Genomic DNA, 18,958 nt, shown 5'->3' with positions numbered 1-18,958 from the left:
ATCATATATGAGTCCAGTTAAAGACACAGAATAAATACCTGAGTGTTTCACCAACTTTAAAATAAATAAATGATATTTCAAGCATCTTAAAGCTGGTTTTGGTTTCAGTCTAGCTGCTGGAAAGTGTTTTCTGATGAAGGTAGATAAGTAAGGGTTAATGTACCAGTTTAAACTATAAATATTAGCAACATAAGAATACCAGACATTTCCAGTAACAGCAACAATACCAGTAAATAACCTACAGTATCAGTAGTGCAGACTGTCCATGTGTTGAGGAGGAAAATCTTGGTCATAATGCCCATCTTGTTGAGGTAATTGTAAAAAACAGTTCGATCAGTTATAAGAGGAAGTAAACAGACGGGACAAAATAACTCCAGATGTCAAAACAGATCGGCATTATAGTGGAGATGTTAAGAAACCGAGATAATCACTCACAGTTTCTGTCTGGATTACTGTAACAGCTTTTTTTTAAAATACACTGAGATACATCAAGCACTGGCTGATCTACTGCTCTGTTTCTTACTTTATCGTTCATATACGGTTTAAGGCTAAATGTGTTCATATATCATTTAACATTTATGACATTTAATAAAGTTCGGGAGGAGCATTTTCAGATAATTAACACAAGTGTGGATCATTAACAGTTAATCAACAATAAGAGGTGTATATATATATATATCATTGACAGTTTATCAGCATCCCTCCACCCTCCCTTCTCCAAACTTCTAATTCTAACTATTTCTACCACAGGAGTACTCTGGTTATGGGCCAAATCCCGAGCTCTGAGCCTCTCACCCGGACAGCACGCCAAATACACATAAAGCTTTACTCTATCTAATTATATGTAAGTGTGAACTCGTGAAATTGGTTAAATTGGTATGTAACAGGTAAATTGTTTACTGTTATTGGTGCCGACTGCTGAAATCTTGGAATTGTGACGCAATTACTCTGTGAGTGATGAGAGTTTCAGCTGATCCTCTTCTCTCAATCATTTCCTGATTCTCTTCAGTGTCCATTGTTTTATTGGGAGCCTCGGCATGAGTCTGATTTAAGGATGTCCTCCAAAGGAATGTCATTGGGATAAGGTGGTGGGTTATCAGCATCATCGTCCTGGACCACATCGGGATTAGGTGATGGGTTACTGTCAGCATCATCCTACTGAAAAAAAAAACACAGATTCACAGAAGGTTACTGTTACGTTTGGTTAAAGCAGAGGAGGAAACATGATCCAAGTGCAGCAGTCTTAAATTAAATAAACTCAAAACATCACAAATACAAACTCAGACTAAGTCTCAGGAACAGGAACAAGAACAAGTCTCGGGAACAGAGCTACCACCATTAGTGCAATGATAAGAACTAACCAAGACACATGGCAGGATCACATGACAAACAGGGAATCACATTAACAAGACAGAGAAACATGACAATGAAAAGAACAAGAAAAGAAACCCAAACTGTGACAGTTTCAGTGATGAGAAGGATTGATGTTTAAGTTACACAAACACAAACTGTACAAAATGTTTATTTGGGAGTTATTGGTGTTTTTTTATTGTTTTGACTGTTTAACCAGTGAATATCTGCTTCTGTACAGTTAAAAAAAAAAAAAAAAGTAAAGAGCAAAACTTTGTTTTTGCACAGTAAATCTCATCTATCTTGTTAAATCAGCTGTATGTAATACTTACTCTCTGTGATACTGCTGTATGGGTCTTCTGGTGACGATAGTAAATCACACCAGCAGCAGTTACTCCTGCAAACACCAGCAGAACACCAACAACTATTCCTGCTACAGCTCCTGAAGACACACCTGAACCTGGAACATCTACAGAGAAACAGACATTATTGTGAATGATAATACAACCAGTACTTATTTTTTATTTTTTTTTATTTTTTTTAGACCCTTCTATATTGATCATCAGCTGTATCAACAGAAAACATCAGCTCAAAAAAGTCAGTTTAACATTTACTGAGTTGATTTAAAAATATATTGAACTGTTTTTTAATTCCTCAAAGGAAAATGCATTGAATGATTAAATTATACACTCACCAATGACAGAAAGATTGAATCTCTTCACTCTAGTGATGCTGAATCTGCTGTTGTTGATGATGATCAGTAGTTTATATTCTCCAGAGTCTGTGTTTCTGGTGTTTGTGATGATCAGAGATCCAGTCTGATGATCCAGCTTCAGTCTGTCTCTGAATCTCTTAGTATCTTCATTACACTGAACATCTGTACAGGTCTTACTGAGATCTCCACTGATTTCAGTGATGAGAATCTCATTAAAATACCACTTCATCACATCATTTGGTTTTCTTGCTACAGCAGGATCAAAAGTGACAGATTCTCCATCGTTTCTCTTCACTTCATCTCGTTCAGCAGCAGAAACACCTGAAACACAAACCAACAGATGCTGGAGGATCTTTTGCTGAAAACAAACTAAAACTGCACAACATGACAGAACTGTGAACATGACTTTGGATAAGCCCTTTCTTGACTTTGAGCTGAAAATAATCATTTTTGTTTGTGCCTACAAACACACATTAACAAAGTGCTTTAAAAATATATAAACTGCATTTAAATGTTATTAAATGAATCACCTTGGACAGTAACATTGAAGATCTTTCCACTGTTCCTGCTGCTGCTATTCCTGCTGTTGCTGATGATCTTCAGTTCATATTCTCCAGCATCTGTGATTGTGATGTTCATGATGGTCAGAGATCCAGTCTGATGATCCAGCTTCAGTCTGTCTCTGAATCTCTCAGTACCGTTATCACACTTAACATCTGTACAGGTCTTGTTAATATCTCCATTGATCTGAGCGATGCGAATGATATTATAATACCATCTAAAATCGTCTTGTCGAGTTGTATTAACACCAGTGTTTAGAGTGACTGAATCTCCCTCCATCACTGACACTTCATCTGAACCAACATCAGAGGCACCTGGAGAAGAAACAGTTAACATAACAAAAACAAAACTTTGCAACTGTTATTTTCTAACAGATCATACAGATTTGAGCAGAGAAATATGTCTGGATTCATAATGTCTGGATTCATAATGTAACACATGGAAACAAACAGCAGAAGAAGTCTTAAACATTCACTCATCAGACAAACATGAGTCTCATGGATGATCTACACACACCCAATACACATTTTCATAATCAAACATTTTCATAGACTCATAATGTATATGAATAGTACCCATAAAAAATATTTCAGAAAATAATGCTATTTTCCACAGCATCAAGACTCATAATCATATTTCTTCAAAATATGTTTAGTTCTCCCCGTAAATAATATATTTAGGCTACATTACCTCTTATTCATTTGGCAGAAGCTCACATTACATTCAAGCTACCTTTGATGCACTGATGTAAAACAATATTTACTACAGTATCATAACAGTTTGTCAGGTTTCTGTCACTTCGGTCTAGTTTGTTGTTGGTTTTATGACAGTGACACTCCTGTATTTTCTTATCTTATGTCTGTGTGCTTGTTTTTTATACGAAGTCATTTAGCCTCAAAGTCCCCATTGTAACGCCACTTAAACTGATTTGGGTTGATTCTATGATTTGTTAATTGTCACCCGATAATAATCCTACCATCATCACTACGATACATGAGTCCAGTTCAAATAAATCGGTGCAACGCCGGAAAAGAGATTGTAACAAATATTGTCTTACCGTGGTCAATTGAAATCAAGATCACCGAGAGCAAAATTAGAAGCGACATTTTCCCCACAGAAATTGAATGGCTATTCTGATTCATAGTGTGCCGCTTTAAGGGCGTACTTGTAAAACTAGTACAGTAAGTGAAACTAACCTGACAGCCTGAATGGAATGTAGAGCGATGATGACCGATGGATTGTAGAGCTATGGAAAGCAGGTGCTTTTCCCTAGACAGTAAAATAAAGGCTTTTCCATTAAGCACCTGCTGGTAGAACTTGAAACTACACAATAAGCATTATAACTGACTGCAATATTCTGTATTAATGTCATGGCTATATAAATATCTATGGAAGCTTGTTCCGCCACAATTGTGACTATTCTCACAATTCAGGGGTTTTTTTTCTCGCAATTGCTAGCTTAAACAAATCAGTTGCGGGTTATAAAGCCAGAATTGTGTGAAATTAAAGGCAAAAAAAAAAAAAAAAAAAAAAAACAGACTTGTGAGGTGACCTACATTTATTATTATTTGTATTCCATGATGGAAACAAGCGTCCATAAATATCACTCCACACTAATTAAATAAAGTTAAAAATACATACAAATGTAAATGAGAGAGAGGTTGTTGATGGTCAGATGGTCATGTTACCCAAAGATAAAAGCACGTATACCATGATAGTTAAACTACTTTTCTATCTATATTCATTTCTAACTCGTTTCTATCTTCACTTGGAGAGGAATAAAGATGAATGAGTACTGAGTACCTTTACAAATCCACCTGACTCAGGGAATATAACAAACAGAGAGGCCACACGCAGATTAAATTAACCAAAAAGTACATTTTATTAAGGTAATTAAGCAAACAACATCAAAACAGAAAAAAAAAAAAAAAATCTCAAAAACTCCTGCTGTTGGAAAGGCCTCAATCGAGACGTTTTTAGCAGGCGATTCATCGCCCAGATCAACCGCAGCTGACTATCTGCAAACACACAAAGAGATAACACACAAAAACAAAACACATGCCCCTGGGCAACAGGAAAACACAAATGAGGAAGCTAGTCAGGAATGTAACAATACATACTGGCAATAACGACTCAATTCCACTCCCCAAAATAGTTGGTGCAAGGTGCAATTATCAGTTATTTCTGCGCACATGCACATCACACGCATAGCCGTAGACAGGGCTTTATAATCAAAGAGGTCCTATGACCTTTGAGGTTGTTATGGGGTCATATTAGTTCTCAACATGTACACATGCATTATTAATCTTGTGCCTAACATGGTGAAAATGGCTTTGTTAATGTTTGTCCCTTCACAATGACAGAATTACACGTTAATTCTCAAAATGGCGAAATTATACAAAAATTAATTGGTTTTCTAATTATTTTTGTCATTCGTTTAGCATTTATGACCTAAAAACTGTCAAATATAAAATGTTTAGTTTAGCTACTTACATCTTTGTAAACTGAAGGCCCCCTAAAAAGGGCCTAGTGACGCCTATGATCCCGACAAGGTTTTATCTGTACAAAGGTAAAGGGAAGGAGGCCTTCACAGGGACTAGTGGACACTTCAGGACTTCCTCAGATCTGGATATGGCCTGGATCCGGCGGACTGCGGTAAACCTCGGGATAAACGCTAATATTAGCACCTGTGTACCTTTGTATATCAAGAGTAGGGATAAGTTTGTGTGCATTTTGTTTTGTAATTTCACCAGAATGAAAAGAGAGTTTGCTACTCACCTAGAGGTTTACTTTATATAGATACATCTACCACAAGATGTTTCAAAAAGAGGTGGGGACATGTCCCACCGTCCCGCCTGCAAATTACGCCTTTTTAGCTGTCAATCTTTGTATGTTGTTTTTTATAATTCAGTTTTTTTTTTTTTTTTTTTTTTTTTTTACTTTAAAGCTGTTTTGTGAGGGAATCAACTCTTAAGTTCATTAAAAGCAGGAGAGGAAGAATCACTTCACTTAGAAACTAAACACAAATACACTAAATGTGCCTTCTCAACTACTTTCAAACCACATTTCTGTAGAAACCTGACCACAGCAGTTTCAGTTCGACTATGAGCAGCTACCTTTTATTTTGTTAAAACCATACACAATAATTAAAGTATTTAATTTTGATTTATTTAAATTGAATTGAATTATAAAACCATTTAAATCTCACATGTAAAAGCTCTAATTCAGCATGAAATATAGGAAGATGTGCACCATATTCCACTCTTCTGTGAATGAAAGCCCACCTACAAGCAGATCAAACCACATTTTGCAGGTTTCAGTTTTGACTAAGATGAGCTGCTAGTGTCACAACGTGAGAATGTTTCACACGATTGCTTTGTTCTGTTTTTGCTGGTGTCGTCTGACTGGTAAGTTATAAAATGTTTATATTTTTTGCTAAATATCAGTGACATTCTTCACAGCTAAGCCACATTTCCGTGGGTTTTAAATGATGTTAAGTTCCAGAAAAACTCAACTTTCCATGTTGTAATTACAACATTAATATAATGTTCATATATCTCACCTTTCTTTAGTAAATTAGTTACAAACTACAGCAGATTTCAGACTTTGTAAACCATCAGGAGCCTTCATTTGTTTGTTCATCAGGTGTGTTTGGTGATTCAGTGTCAGTGATGGAGGGAGATTCCGTAACTCTAAACTCTGATACTCAAATACATGAAGACGACTACATAATGTGGACATTTGGAGCTGAAAAGGCTCTCATAATTAAAATGAATAAAAAGAAGCAAATCTTCTCCACATATGATGATGTTCCTGATGGGAGATTCAGAGACAGACTGAAGCTGGACGATCAAACTGGATCTCTGACCATCACAAACACCAGAATTGAACATGCTGGAGATTATCAACTAGAGATAAGTGGATTGAAAAAATCATCAAAAACATTCAGTGTTTCTGTCTATGGTGAGTACAGATCTTTTGTCCAGACTCCAGCCCTTCAAATATTCTTGTTTTTTAAAGGAATATTCTGTACTCAATCAACAGCATTTGTGGTGTAATGTTGATCTTGATCATTAGACCTTTGTGAGTACTGTCTATAGAAAAAAAAAACGAACCGGATCGGTGCTTGCAACACGGAGATACTACAGCTAATGTCCAGAGCTCCCACTCAGCTATAACGGCAGTTATGGGGGCATATACATAAAGGGTGTCTTTGTGCCTGTTAACAGACACAAATTGCAATTAAAATGTCTGTCCAACATGAACAGGGCCCTTACATGACAACAAGATGCGTTTAGCAACTTAGCCATTGTTTAAATTCACCTAAATAGTGTTTTAGACGGCTAGCTGTAGTCTCGCGTTGAAGTCCCGTGGGAACTCAGTTCTAGCCGGAAAAAGGTAAACAACAGTGTGCAGGTGGGAGGAGCGTCGTGTGTGTGAAGAGTGATGATCGGAGTTGCTCACAAGTGAAGAAAAATGGTTTGCGTTTGTGCCGTTCCGAATTGTGGCAACAGAATGTGAAAATACAAGAATTTACATTAAGAATTAAGAATTTATCTGTTAATGCTTGGAGGACATCTAAGCTTGTCGATAATTAAAGCGCAGTGATAAATATAACTCTAAATCATATGCAATTTATGATTTTCCGGATTACAAACCCAATGTAACGGTCACCAGCTGGAGTGCCTTTGAAAGCCACCAGAGGGCACTTCACACCAGACTCACAGACTACATTTCCCATCCTGCATCTACCTGGACTGATTACTCCATACACCTGCACTGCATTACACACCTGCACCTCATGATCAAACACCTATTTAAGCCACACTCACACAACGCTCGGAGCGAAGTCTTGTTTTGCTATTGTGGACATTACTGAGCATTTATTCCTGTATCTGCCTGATTGCCCTTTGATCCTGCCCGTTACTGGATTTCTCTGTTTGTCTGCCGCCTGCCTACTTTACCCCTGCTTTGATCTTTGACTCTGATTGTTTGCTGCCTGCCCTGATCTTCTGCCTGGTATTGTACAATAATTTTGCCCTGCCTTCTCTGCTGTATCTGACGGTTCTGACCATTGCCTGTTTGATTACTCTAATAAATCACGCTACAAATGGATCTCTCTGACTCGGATGCTTCGTAACACCCAAGGTAACATCTAAATTGAAAACAAATTTGGTCTCAGCAGGGAGCCCTGTGGTACACCACAGTTTATTGTAGAAGGGGGACATAAATTATCTCAAACTGTTCAAATAAACCTCACTCCCCTGATCTCAAGAGGCGATCTAGCGACTGACACTAGAGACTGCGGACATAAGCCTCCTTGTTAGAGCGCCTAAACTCGCACTGGCCTGACAGTGGAACAGCGCCTATTGATGGTTTTGATTAAAAACCCTGCATTACTGCAGTTAGTAGTTATTCATTTTGAGATATTAGCAGAACTTGCAGCCTTTGCTGGTGAACTAAAAGCCCTTTCAACTGCTCAAAATGAACAAAGTTTTGATGATTTCCATGCACTTTCTAAGGGACTGTTCGTTTTTTATTTAAGGGGCCACCGGAGGAGTTTTGAGATCTGTAGTCAAAAAATACATGACCCTCCCTTTGCCAGCAATACATTGTTCTATGACCCTTCAAAATGATTGTGAAAAAAGGCATGACCCTCCCCAATAATTTATTTATTACTTCAGCTTTGCGCTTAATTGGCAAAGATGTTCAGATAGCCATTGTTTTTTTTGTTTGTTTGTTTTTTACAACCATAAACTCCGGCTTTCTCATCTTACTAGTGCTGTAGCCTAACGATAGACCAAACCTACGATTCGGTTTGTATCACGATTTTTGATTTTATATTAGAAAAAAAAAATCTTGTTTTCGGTGCTTATGCAGGGTTACGCGTTCAACATGTGGGTGGCACTGCCAATAAAGCATCTAAAAGCTGTCACAAAGAACCAGCAAAAGTAATGATTATGAATATGTCAAATATAGCAAGGAGACATTTTAATTGTTTATTAATAAACATGTGTTTTCTGTGTCGACTGCAAAGATGAAGAACGATGCTGACTCGCGATCTTCGCAGTAGTGAACACGCCAGAGAGAAATATTTAATACAGATTAGGCTACATTAGAAGAGAGCAGTCTGTTTTCTTTCGTTTTGAATTGTTCTGTTTAAAAGTAGACATTTCAAGCTTTCTATATATTTCTCAGGTCTGTGAGGCAAGTAGGCTATACCTTACGCTGAGTTTCGGTTCATTTATGAGACGAGCTCCAGTTCACTCGCCGGCGCCTCTGTGTCATGATTATCTATTTTCTATATGTAATTCTTATTTATTAAATCCAGACCATTTGGATGATGAAACATTGATTAAAATTAAGATACAATTAATAAAAAAACGAAATTCACTTTAAAGAAAGGCTTTGTGCTTTCTGTTTGAGGTCTCTGTGAAAGTTTTAAAGTCGCTCTCAGAGCGGTCATGTCCGTAACGGAGAACGTCCATAACATTGTTTTTTTCCTCAGAAAAGCAACACGAAAAATAAAATAAAAAGAATATTTTATGTTCTGTGGAGGCCGACCCTTCTTCATCCGGTGGGTATATTACTTTTGGTTTGCGCAGTGCAACTCATACAATTACTAAAGAATATTTTGCCACCTAAAAGTTAGAGATTTTTTGTGTCACGTCACATGTGTATTTCCCTCATATTAAATATAAAACGCATGTGTAGACTGATATTTTTCTAATGTCTTGACTCCTTTATTAAGGGAGTATGATATAAACAGACGTTTCAATATATTGGTATTAAATGCATTTTCTGAGAGTTATTTCAAGTTTTGACTGCAAATGTCACGTCCATATAACGCTGGAATTGCCCGATTTTAACGAATTTATCCTCAACTAGTTTTTTGGTGTAGGTCTACGTATTTTATTCCTACCTTAGTAATTTAAAAATGTGGTAGCCCTACATATTACACATCACACTCCACTGTTATGGTGGCAATTTCAGTAGATTTACTCACTAACATTATTGTGGAAACAAAATAAGAATGGAAACTAAAATATGGTAGTATCGCGCTACAGCGCACATTCTATCAGCTGTAGTTCTGGCGCCTCAGTCCCAATACTGTAAAACTCGACGTAGGCCTACATTCACATCACATCCACATGTTAATGCAGCGGTAGATTTACACTCACAGGACACTGCACTTATTCGCAATCACAAAAGTTCATTATTTGCTCGTGCTTTAAAGCTTTGCGGGCAAACATTTCATTGGTGTTCTGTTCTGACATGATGCACTTTTTCTGAGCGGCGCGTACTTTAGTGCGCGCACACTGTCAAACAGCGCCAAACTGGGTTTTTGTTGGGTCAGACCCATCTGATAGCGATGGGGGGGCTGATACCGCGAGAGCAACATGGAGCTACATGTAAAAAAATATGCACCAAACAAGCCACTTTGAAATGTTGCTGTTTTCACAAAAGTTGGGTGACCCTCCCCCTAGACTAAAAAAAGTTGGATGACCCTCCCCTCAACAAAGAATAAAAATACATGACCCTCCCCTGTTTTCCTCCGGTGGCCCCTTTCAAAAATAACAAACAGTATATACCGAACTTCCTGCACTCTCTCCTTAAATTACAAATGTTAAAAATGCAAATGGAAATTATTTTTGTGGCAATCAACATTATTCCACAAATACTGAAACCAGAATATTACTAAACTATTTACATATTGAAATGTTTAATCATTTTGTAGTTTGAGATAGACAAACCGCCATCACACTAAACACTCACTCACACATTGAGTCGAAAATACAATTTTGTTGACTAGATCTATCTAGATTTCTGTTTATTCGCTCATGTTTTCTCAGCTCGTCTGCCTGTTCCTGTCATCAGCAGAAACTGTTCTTCATCATCAAATTGTTCACTGGTGTGTTCATCAGTGTTGAATGTGTGTGATGCGACTCTCTCCTGGTACAAAGGAATCAGTGTATTGTCCAGCATCAGTGTGTGTGATCTCAGCATCAGTCTCTCTCTACCTCTGGAGGTGGAATATCAGGATAAAAACACCTACAGCTGTGTGCTGAACAATCCCATCAGCAACAAGACCACACATCTGGACATCAACACACTCTGTCACACATGTGCAGGTACCACAGCACTGATGATATATGTGTGTATTTACTAACCTGATCTCTGGCTTCTGTTGTAGATCAGACTGATGCGTTCACTTCTTTCTTTATCATTTCAGAATGGGACGATCAGTCTTCTTCAAACTCTCCAGTGTCTCTGATAGTGTTGATCTCTGCTGCTGCTGGATCTCTGTTGATTGTGGTTGCAGTCGTTGTGATCTTCTGCATCTGCAGGAAATGTAGAAAAACAGGTCAGGAGAGCAAGCAATGAATGCATAAGGCAAAATATTTCTCTCTTTTAAGGTACAAAATTCAATATAGGATTAAAAAACATTGTTGTTTTAACATGATGTATCTGTGATTATTGTTAATGCAGTTCAGACCCGGGAGGAAGAAGGAAATAATTCAGCATCCTGTCAACAAAAAACACGAAAAATGGTAAGATAATTTATGACTGTGTTGCAAGAAGTTGTTGCAGTCTGATTCAAGCTTGTGTGAGTAATATGCCTCAAACAGGACAAAAAAATGTTTTTATACTATTTATACTAATAGCATAGGCCTATTGTTTGCAAAAATTGGTGTTTTTAATTCTTAATTTTTAATAAATAATTTTAATAAAAATAAATTATTCCATTTTGCAGTCCTACAAATGAATTAGCACAAATCTAAATCTATTAGCACACCGAAAAGTATGGTAGCCTATTATTCCTCAATAACAATAAAATGTAATTGATAAATTGTTATTATATTCGGTGATCAGTTCATCCAAACATAATAAAAATACTCGTTACTGACCGTATACCTGTTACAAATCCGCATGTCACTGTCAGTCAACTTTCTGTTAGTAGGCTACATCTTGGATGGCATTCGGGTGAGTAAATTATCAGGAAATTTTCATTTTGGAGTGAACTAATCCTTTAGCGCATTAAGTTTAACTGTTGTGACTCCAGAAGTGAAAGGTCGGCCGCAGATTTGTCAGCTATAAAATATAAATTATATTTTTTACTTAAACTAGCGCAATATGTTATTTATTAATAAATGATATGTTGGTATTATTGTGATTGTAAAAAAAAAAAAAAAAGCATGCTGATTATCATTGAATTGATCAAGTCTGATCTTCCAGACAGACCATTCCCAGATAGCACACATACGTCTGCAAGATGTCTGTTAAAGATCACTTTATCTGGAAAGCATCTGCTGATTATTAACATCTGATAGATATCTTTAATATGTCAGTTTAACATACATTCTAAATCCATCTTAAAGACTAAACGTCTATTTGACATCTGACAGGAAACGTCCTATAGACGTATTGCAGATGAGCAAACATTTAAAAAAAATACGTCTTCCAGATGTAAACACACACATCAAATAGATGTGTGCTATCTGGGTTAGAACAAGGAACAATACCCTGATAGCACACGTACATCACGTAGACATCTATTTGATGTGTGTGTTCACATCTGGAAGATGTATTTTTAAGAGTGTTTGCTCATCTGCAATACGTCTATAGGACATTTCCTGTCAAATGTCAAATAGACGTTTAGAAGATGTCAGTTTAACATACATTCTAAATCATTACGTCTTCTAAACGTCTATTTGACATCTGACAGGAAACGTCCTATAGACATATTGCAGATGAGCAAACACTCTTAAAAATACGTCTACCAGATGTAAAATGCACATCAAATAGTCGTTGCTATCTGGAATTTAACAGACATCTTGCAGAGATCAACTTTATGCAGTGGTACTCACGGAGTAGCAGGTAAAGTCGCGCATGCGCAATAGAATGCTGTTCCATTAGAGGCTGGGCTTGTAAAGTTACCGTGGATTTGTGAAAGAACTAGAAAATATAGACTATCCTCCAAATAAAAATATAGATTATACATTACAGACGACAGCGATCATTAAACAATACATAAAATAAATTACAATTTTCAAATCTTAAAACGAAGACTGGTCAAATAAGTTATTTTACAGAAACAGTTCATTATAAGGTATTTAAATTTAAAGCCAATTTAAAAATATATATAATAATATGACTGCATTTTTCCTTGCAGAAATCAAAGAAGGAGCATGTGTATGAAAATTTCTCCCAAAAATGACTCGCACCAGTTCACATTAATTCTCTGCCAATGTTTTAACTTTAGTTTCATGCTTTTTGCACTGTCATGTGTTGTTATTGTAATGCAATTGTGTTTTCTGTGTTAGTTTAATTTAGTAAATGATATTTATAGCTTAATGCACATGTAAATTCATTTTTGACCCAACACAGTATTTTTGGATTTTTTTTTTTTTTTTTTTTTTGGCAATAATATTCTTTTTTTACAATCTTTATTATTGTTTTACATTCTGTAGCCTATTTTGTACCGTGTATCTTTTATGTTCATTTTGTTCATTTATATTGGCCTATCTGTAAAGTGCACTGTCTGAAGTGTAACCAACTATGGAATGACAAAGCTGACATAATAATAAATAAACAAATATACAAATAAATTAAAAACAAATACATACATAAATACACAAATAAACATATTAAGAAATGTACAAAAAAAAGTGTATACTTTTTCCCCTTATTTGATTGTATTTTTCCCTGATTTATTTATTTTTTCATTTATTTATTTTCACATTTATTTATGGTCATATGCATTTATGTATACATTTTGTTTTCATTTTGATGTTTGTGAAGAGGAGGAAGAAAGTCTAACCCAACTGCCTCTTGTCTGTACACTGCCATAATCCACATGTATTCAACTGCGACCTACAAGTTGCACACCCACAACCAGCCAACCTTCGCTGACATTTAGATAGACCTACTTTCTTCTGTCACCTCACAAACATCAAAATTAATAAAAAAATGACCCATTTAAAAATAGTGTAAAAAAGCCCATGTGTGTGATAATTTTATTATATAACATATGATATACTAGATATCACACGGGAAGAGTGTTTTTCTGGAAAAAAATATTCTTTCTTTTTTGCTGTTTTGCTGAAAAAAAAAAAAAAAAAAAAAGTTTAAAACTCCACAGAACCGCTCCGCCTCTAAGCAACGTGGTGTTTTCTTACTGCATGAATCAGTATTTAAACAAATCGGCTTATTTAATTCACTGTTGCCATTGAATAACACCTGGGGCCTGTACCATGAAGGTAGCTGAACAAACTCGGGGTTACAGGATTAGTTTTAAGTTGACAAAACCAAACCGATGCAATCAGGCTTTATTGGTACCATGATGCAGCTCATCAACTTTCTCTGTCAACTCAGGCTTTGATCCTCAGGCTATGATTACTCCACGCGCGCGTGCACATAAAAGAGTGACGTCGACACTGAACAACCAATCGCGGGTCGCGATTTTTCCGTGGAGGAGCAAGAGATAATCATTCATAATTACGATGAATTTAAATATGTATTTCAAGCTCGAAACAATACGGTCTCTGCTGCCAAAGCAAGAGAAGACTTTTGGAGAAAGTTAAATTCAGAAAACCAGAATACACTGGCGGAGGAGTTGGCTCTGAGCAGGCAATAAGGGACGGCCGATTATGGATGGGATCACAGGTGCTGTACAATCTAACCCTGGTGCTGGCTCCTCTAGCAAGTAACACTGGGTACGTGTGCAATACATTACTACTTTTTTAAGTTTTAAATATGGCTGACTGTATGTTCTGCAGTAGAGGGAAATACAGTGTCCCTGTTGAAGCCAGCAAACACACACACAGTCTCCCACACAGAGGTCAGTGTGCAGCAGACAGAACACCAAACATAACCTGCTTTACAACAGTTATGCTTTACATTGGCCTACTTTTATTTATTAGGGTGGAGGAAATGAAGACACTCTGTCTGTGTGTTCTCAGACAGTTTCTGATGTGAATGCACTGGGCTTTTTATTATGGAAAACATTTGAATGAGTGGCATAAAAAAGGGACTGGCCCTTACACATCTCTTTTATTGTAGGATTTTTCACAACCTGCCCCAGAAACTGAGGCCTCTACCTCAATGGGCTTCAGAAGAAATGTGTAAGGATTTAAAACCCTTGACATAAATTACAGTCAGTCCTGTGTTTGTAGGAAGTCAAGGAACTTTTTGTGATTTTGATGAGCCTCCAGTAATGATCATGTTTGTGCTGGAATTAAGTTTCAGGTGGAAACAGACTCAGTCAGGGCCCTGTACAAAAGGAGTCTTGAACTAGACTGCACACTAAAGGAGTCTCGAACTAGACTGCACACTAAAGGAGTCTCGAACTAGACTGCACACTAAAGGAGTCTTGAACTAGACTGCACACTAAAGGAGTCTTGAACTAGACTGCACACTAAAGGAGTCTTGAACTAGACTGCACACTAAAGGAGTCTTGAACTAGACTGTTCACTAAAGGAGCTGGACTGTGAGCTGAGGAGGCTCCAAACAAAATTAAACAGCTGGATAAAACTGATCTCAGCATGGATATAGTTATATAGTATATATAGTATAACTTATTTAACCAAGTAACACTTTAGTATGAATATTTATTAATGCAACTTTCTCTTGGTCTCTTTCTCCTTCCCATCCCACAAAACCAATAAAACAGTTTGAGACATATCTGCAGTTTCAATGTGCTTTTATTAAGTGTAATATTGTATGGTGATTGCATCTACATCTGCACCAGCTGGGTGGTCAAGTGTGATCGGGTCAGTTTCATCGGGGAGAAGCTGGTTTTGTGGTGTTTCTCGCTCCTTTCTACTGGTGGCTATATTGTGCAGAATGGCACATGCAGCCACTATCTGTGATGCCCGCTCTGGTGACTCTTAAGGGCCGAACACAGTTGAAATGTGCCTTTAGGAGGCCAAAGGTCATCTCGATCTTCACTCTGGTTTTACTTAGGGCCACATTGAAGTGGGGCTGTGGCCCTGTCTGAGGGTCATTATGGTTATTGTGTAGGTTTTTCTAGCTCAGTTCAAATTAACAGTGTTTTGTATTGTACCAAATTTAACTTGCTTTCCTCACTGTGTTGTGCTGACACAACAAAGACTCACGGAAAATTTGTGAGTCAAGCACTGGAGCCAGGCCATTTGGCATCCAAACTTTGATCATATATGTTCATGACCACAAGTCGTCTGCAGATGAAATGTTTAGTAAATCATTGTTATATCTGTTAATGTTACTATTAATTTAAAGATTCATCTCACAGAAAATAATCATCTCACATATTCACATCATCTCTACCTGAACATTATGGCTGTGATAGGACTTCCTATTAACATAATCTGCCTCATGTTCCCCTAGAGCAGTGGAGATTGGAGCAATAGACTGCATACATGTTGCAATAACTCTAGGGAATCCATATATCATAAGATTAACATAATAATAATAAAAAAGATTCAAAATAATTCTTAACATGTATTATATTGTATAGTACATTTGCTTTTTTTAAAAAAAAAAATAATAATAAAAATGTGTTCATGTGATGTCACCCTATCAATATATCTTACCGGCAATTTTTTAAAATCCCTCTTTTATGGACATGGTCGATAAATGTCCGGCGAATACTATTAATGATACTTTTCATGCGAGGACCACCTTGAGAATAGTTCGACAAACATATGTTTTCCCCTAGCTTCTGTGCGTCACCCACCGTGCAAGAATGTACCACTCGCAAAAAAAAAAAAAAAAAAAACGCAACGAAATACCATTTATGGTACAGTCAGTGCATACATTTGACGTGTTAAATTCTTTATGTGAGGCTCAAGAAGTTCGCAAAGATAAAAAAAAATCCTTCCGCGGAAAATCTGTATCTTTAGCCTATGCAAGGGGATTTTGTCTGGCTAAAAACTCTTTTTCTACGAAGTGCTCGTCAAACAATTTACACTGAGATGTCCACCGGATTTGGAAGAAAAGGTGAAGTCATTGCAACAGACACTTGGAATAAGTTACGTCACCTATATGTTTCTTTGCTCTCAGCTGATTGGTCAAACTTCAGTCTGAGATCTCGAATCTAGAACATAACCTGCCCCGGAGCAGGTTAGCCGTGCAGCGCACCATGGCAACGAACACCGATTAAAGCCGAGCTACTTTCATAGTAGGCCTACCTAAAACCCAGGGTTGGCGGAAACTAAGCTGAAACATAGCTGGCTAGCCACCTAATCCGGCTTCATGGTATAGGCCCCAGGTCACCATTGAAATGACACTTTAGGCAGACTATCCGATCTGCCAAAATAATATAAATAAATAAAAAAATATTTTGACTCTGCACCTGTGTCAGCTTTACTGAAGTGACCTGCTATAATAACTTAAAGGGGATCAAAAGCTAAATAAAATGTAACGACCAAATGGCAACTGAAATTCTTTTCATAATTATATTGTTTAATAGGTATATAACATATCTTGACCCAAAATGTATGCACCTCTCCAATGAAAAAAAAAATATATATATTTCAACCAAAAGAGGTGGATTAGTTTTTGGTCAAGATCTTGTGGTGACAATACAAGAGTCAAGCACTCTGTAAAGTCTTCTCCAGCACATCCCAAATACTTTCAATGAATTACATGTTTTCAATATTTTACAGTCTATGGTCTGACTCTGGACTCAGAGGTGCATTACAACTTTACACCTTGAACTCATTTCAATCTTCATTTGGAATAAAGATGGCTCAGGGGAGGATAACAAACAAAGAGGACACACAGAAATTAATTAAACCCAAAAGTAGATATTTATTTATTAAGGTAATACATAAATGAATTAAGCAAACATCATCAAAACAGGAAAAGAAAGAGAAAAAATAACAAATGAATACACAAAAACTGGTGTTGGACAAGACTCAAGCGACATCCACATAACTTTTTTATCAGTTGATTCATCAGGTAACCCACAGAATCTGCCGCTTGACTCCACCCTGCAAACAGAGAGAACAGAAAAACAATGCAAACCTTATCTGGTGACAGGGAAATGCAAATGAGGCTCTGCAAGTTATACATATGAATGATTATCTGTAGATCTTCATAGGATTTAGTTGATCAAAACACAATACAAAAATATAAAGGCGTTAAGTGACATTAAAAATCTGCCATAAAACCTGCAATGTTTAGTTCATACATGCACACAAACCAGCACATGCTCACCTGTGAAAGGTTTTCCACATTTATTTGGGATTTAATTTTTTTTTTTTTTTTTTTTTTTTTTTTTTGTTATCTGGTAAAACTCATTGGATCATTTGAAATCTTGACCTTTTCAAGATGCCAGATGCAACATTCCAATGTCTGGAGCGGTTGAATGAGGCATCATGCAAATATGTTTCTGCCATAAATGAGTCAACTAAAATGACAGTCCGTCCAGAAAATGACTTTAGCAGAGTTCAAGGTTAGGGAAAGGTGGGAACTGGTGAATGATCAACATAACTTTAATGATGAAATAAACAATCAAAATGAAAGTAAAGCGGCAGTCATCCATGAGGGACGACTCACGCAACCGGCCTTGCTCTGTTCACCCTGACCCTGCCCAGTCCGGTTTCCAGATTAAACCGCCGTTCAGTCCTCCACCATAAAAATACAGTAAAAATTGCACTTGCCTGAACAGCCTCACTCCGTTCCTCCACTATAAAAATTGCAGTTGCCTCAACAAATACCCTAACACATCTACTTATGTAGATGTTAATCACATTTTGAGTAAAAAAAAAAAAAAAACAATGCAACCAAGGCCAAATTATGCCAGAACAGAAATGTTTATTTCATTGCTTCACTGATCCAGGGGCGTAACCATCATTTCAGAAGTGAGGGGACAGAAATGTCAGGTGTAATCGTTTTATCTGACCTTGTCTTATTGACAGATACACATTTTTATACAAATCAAGGTATTTAAAAACTTTTAATAAATAAATGTAAAATATGTTTTCATAGACATCAAGGGGAGATAAACAAGTATAGAATTAATACTACAACTAATATAATAATAATACATGTATAAATTTATTTTTAACTTAAACCATGAAATAGCAGTGCACTTTCGTATGTGATGATATCTGAATGAAACCACACATGAGGAAACTTAACTTCCACAGATGTCTGAGACAGATTCAGTGGCGATTTAATCTCATCCGATCGCTGCGCTGCATCCTGTCATCTGTTTCGACAACATACTCAATTAAACACATTATTATTTGGTGAATTAGAAGGACATTTTTTGTTTTCTTTAAAGCTGCAGTAGCACCTTCTCTATGTGTTCAGATGTGACGTAATGACGCAAAGACACGCTCG

The 18,958-nt window shown here is 36.8% G+C and overlaps 1 protein-coding gene across 2 annotated transcripts in view; it reads left to right on the top strand.

Annotated features, from left to right (window-relative positions):
* Positions 1-5,944: 5,944 nt before the first annotated feature.
* Positions 5,945-18,958, top strand: part of LOC311084795 (CD48 antigen-like) — a 76,208-nt gene continuing 63,194 nt past the window's right edge. Inside the window, exons 1-6 of one of the 2 annotated variants that reach the window (XM_084117080.1) lie at positions 5,945-6,033; positions 6,272-6,589; positions 10,480-10,758; positions 10,860-10,991; positions 11,117-11,178; positions 12,801-13,288. In XM_084117080.1, coding sequence (XP_083973206.1) covers positions 5,985-6,033; positions 6,272-6,589; positions 10,480-10,758; positions 10,860-10,991; positions 11,117-11,178; positions 12,801-12,845 — 885 coding nt within the window. In that variant the 5' untranslated portion in view covers positions 5,945-5,984 and the 3' untranslated portion in view covers positions 12,846-13,288. Of the gene's footprint in view, positions 6,034-6,271; positions 6,590-10,479; positions 10,759-10,859; positions 10,992-11,116; positions 11,179-12,800; positions 13,289-18,958 lie in introns of those variants that run through there. The other variant, XM_084117079.1, reaches the window with a different exon arrangement.

Source organism: Abramis brama (assembly GCF_963993115.1).
Source record: "Abramis brama genome assembly, chromosome: 6".
Lineage (NCBI taxonomy): Eukaryota > Metazoa > Chordata > Actinopteri > Cypriniformes > Leuciscidae > Abramis > Abramis brama.
Note: the sequence above shows the minus strand (reverse complement) of the source record. Positions and strands in the feature narration are given on the sequence as shown.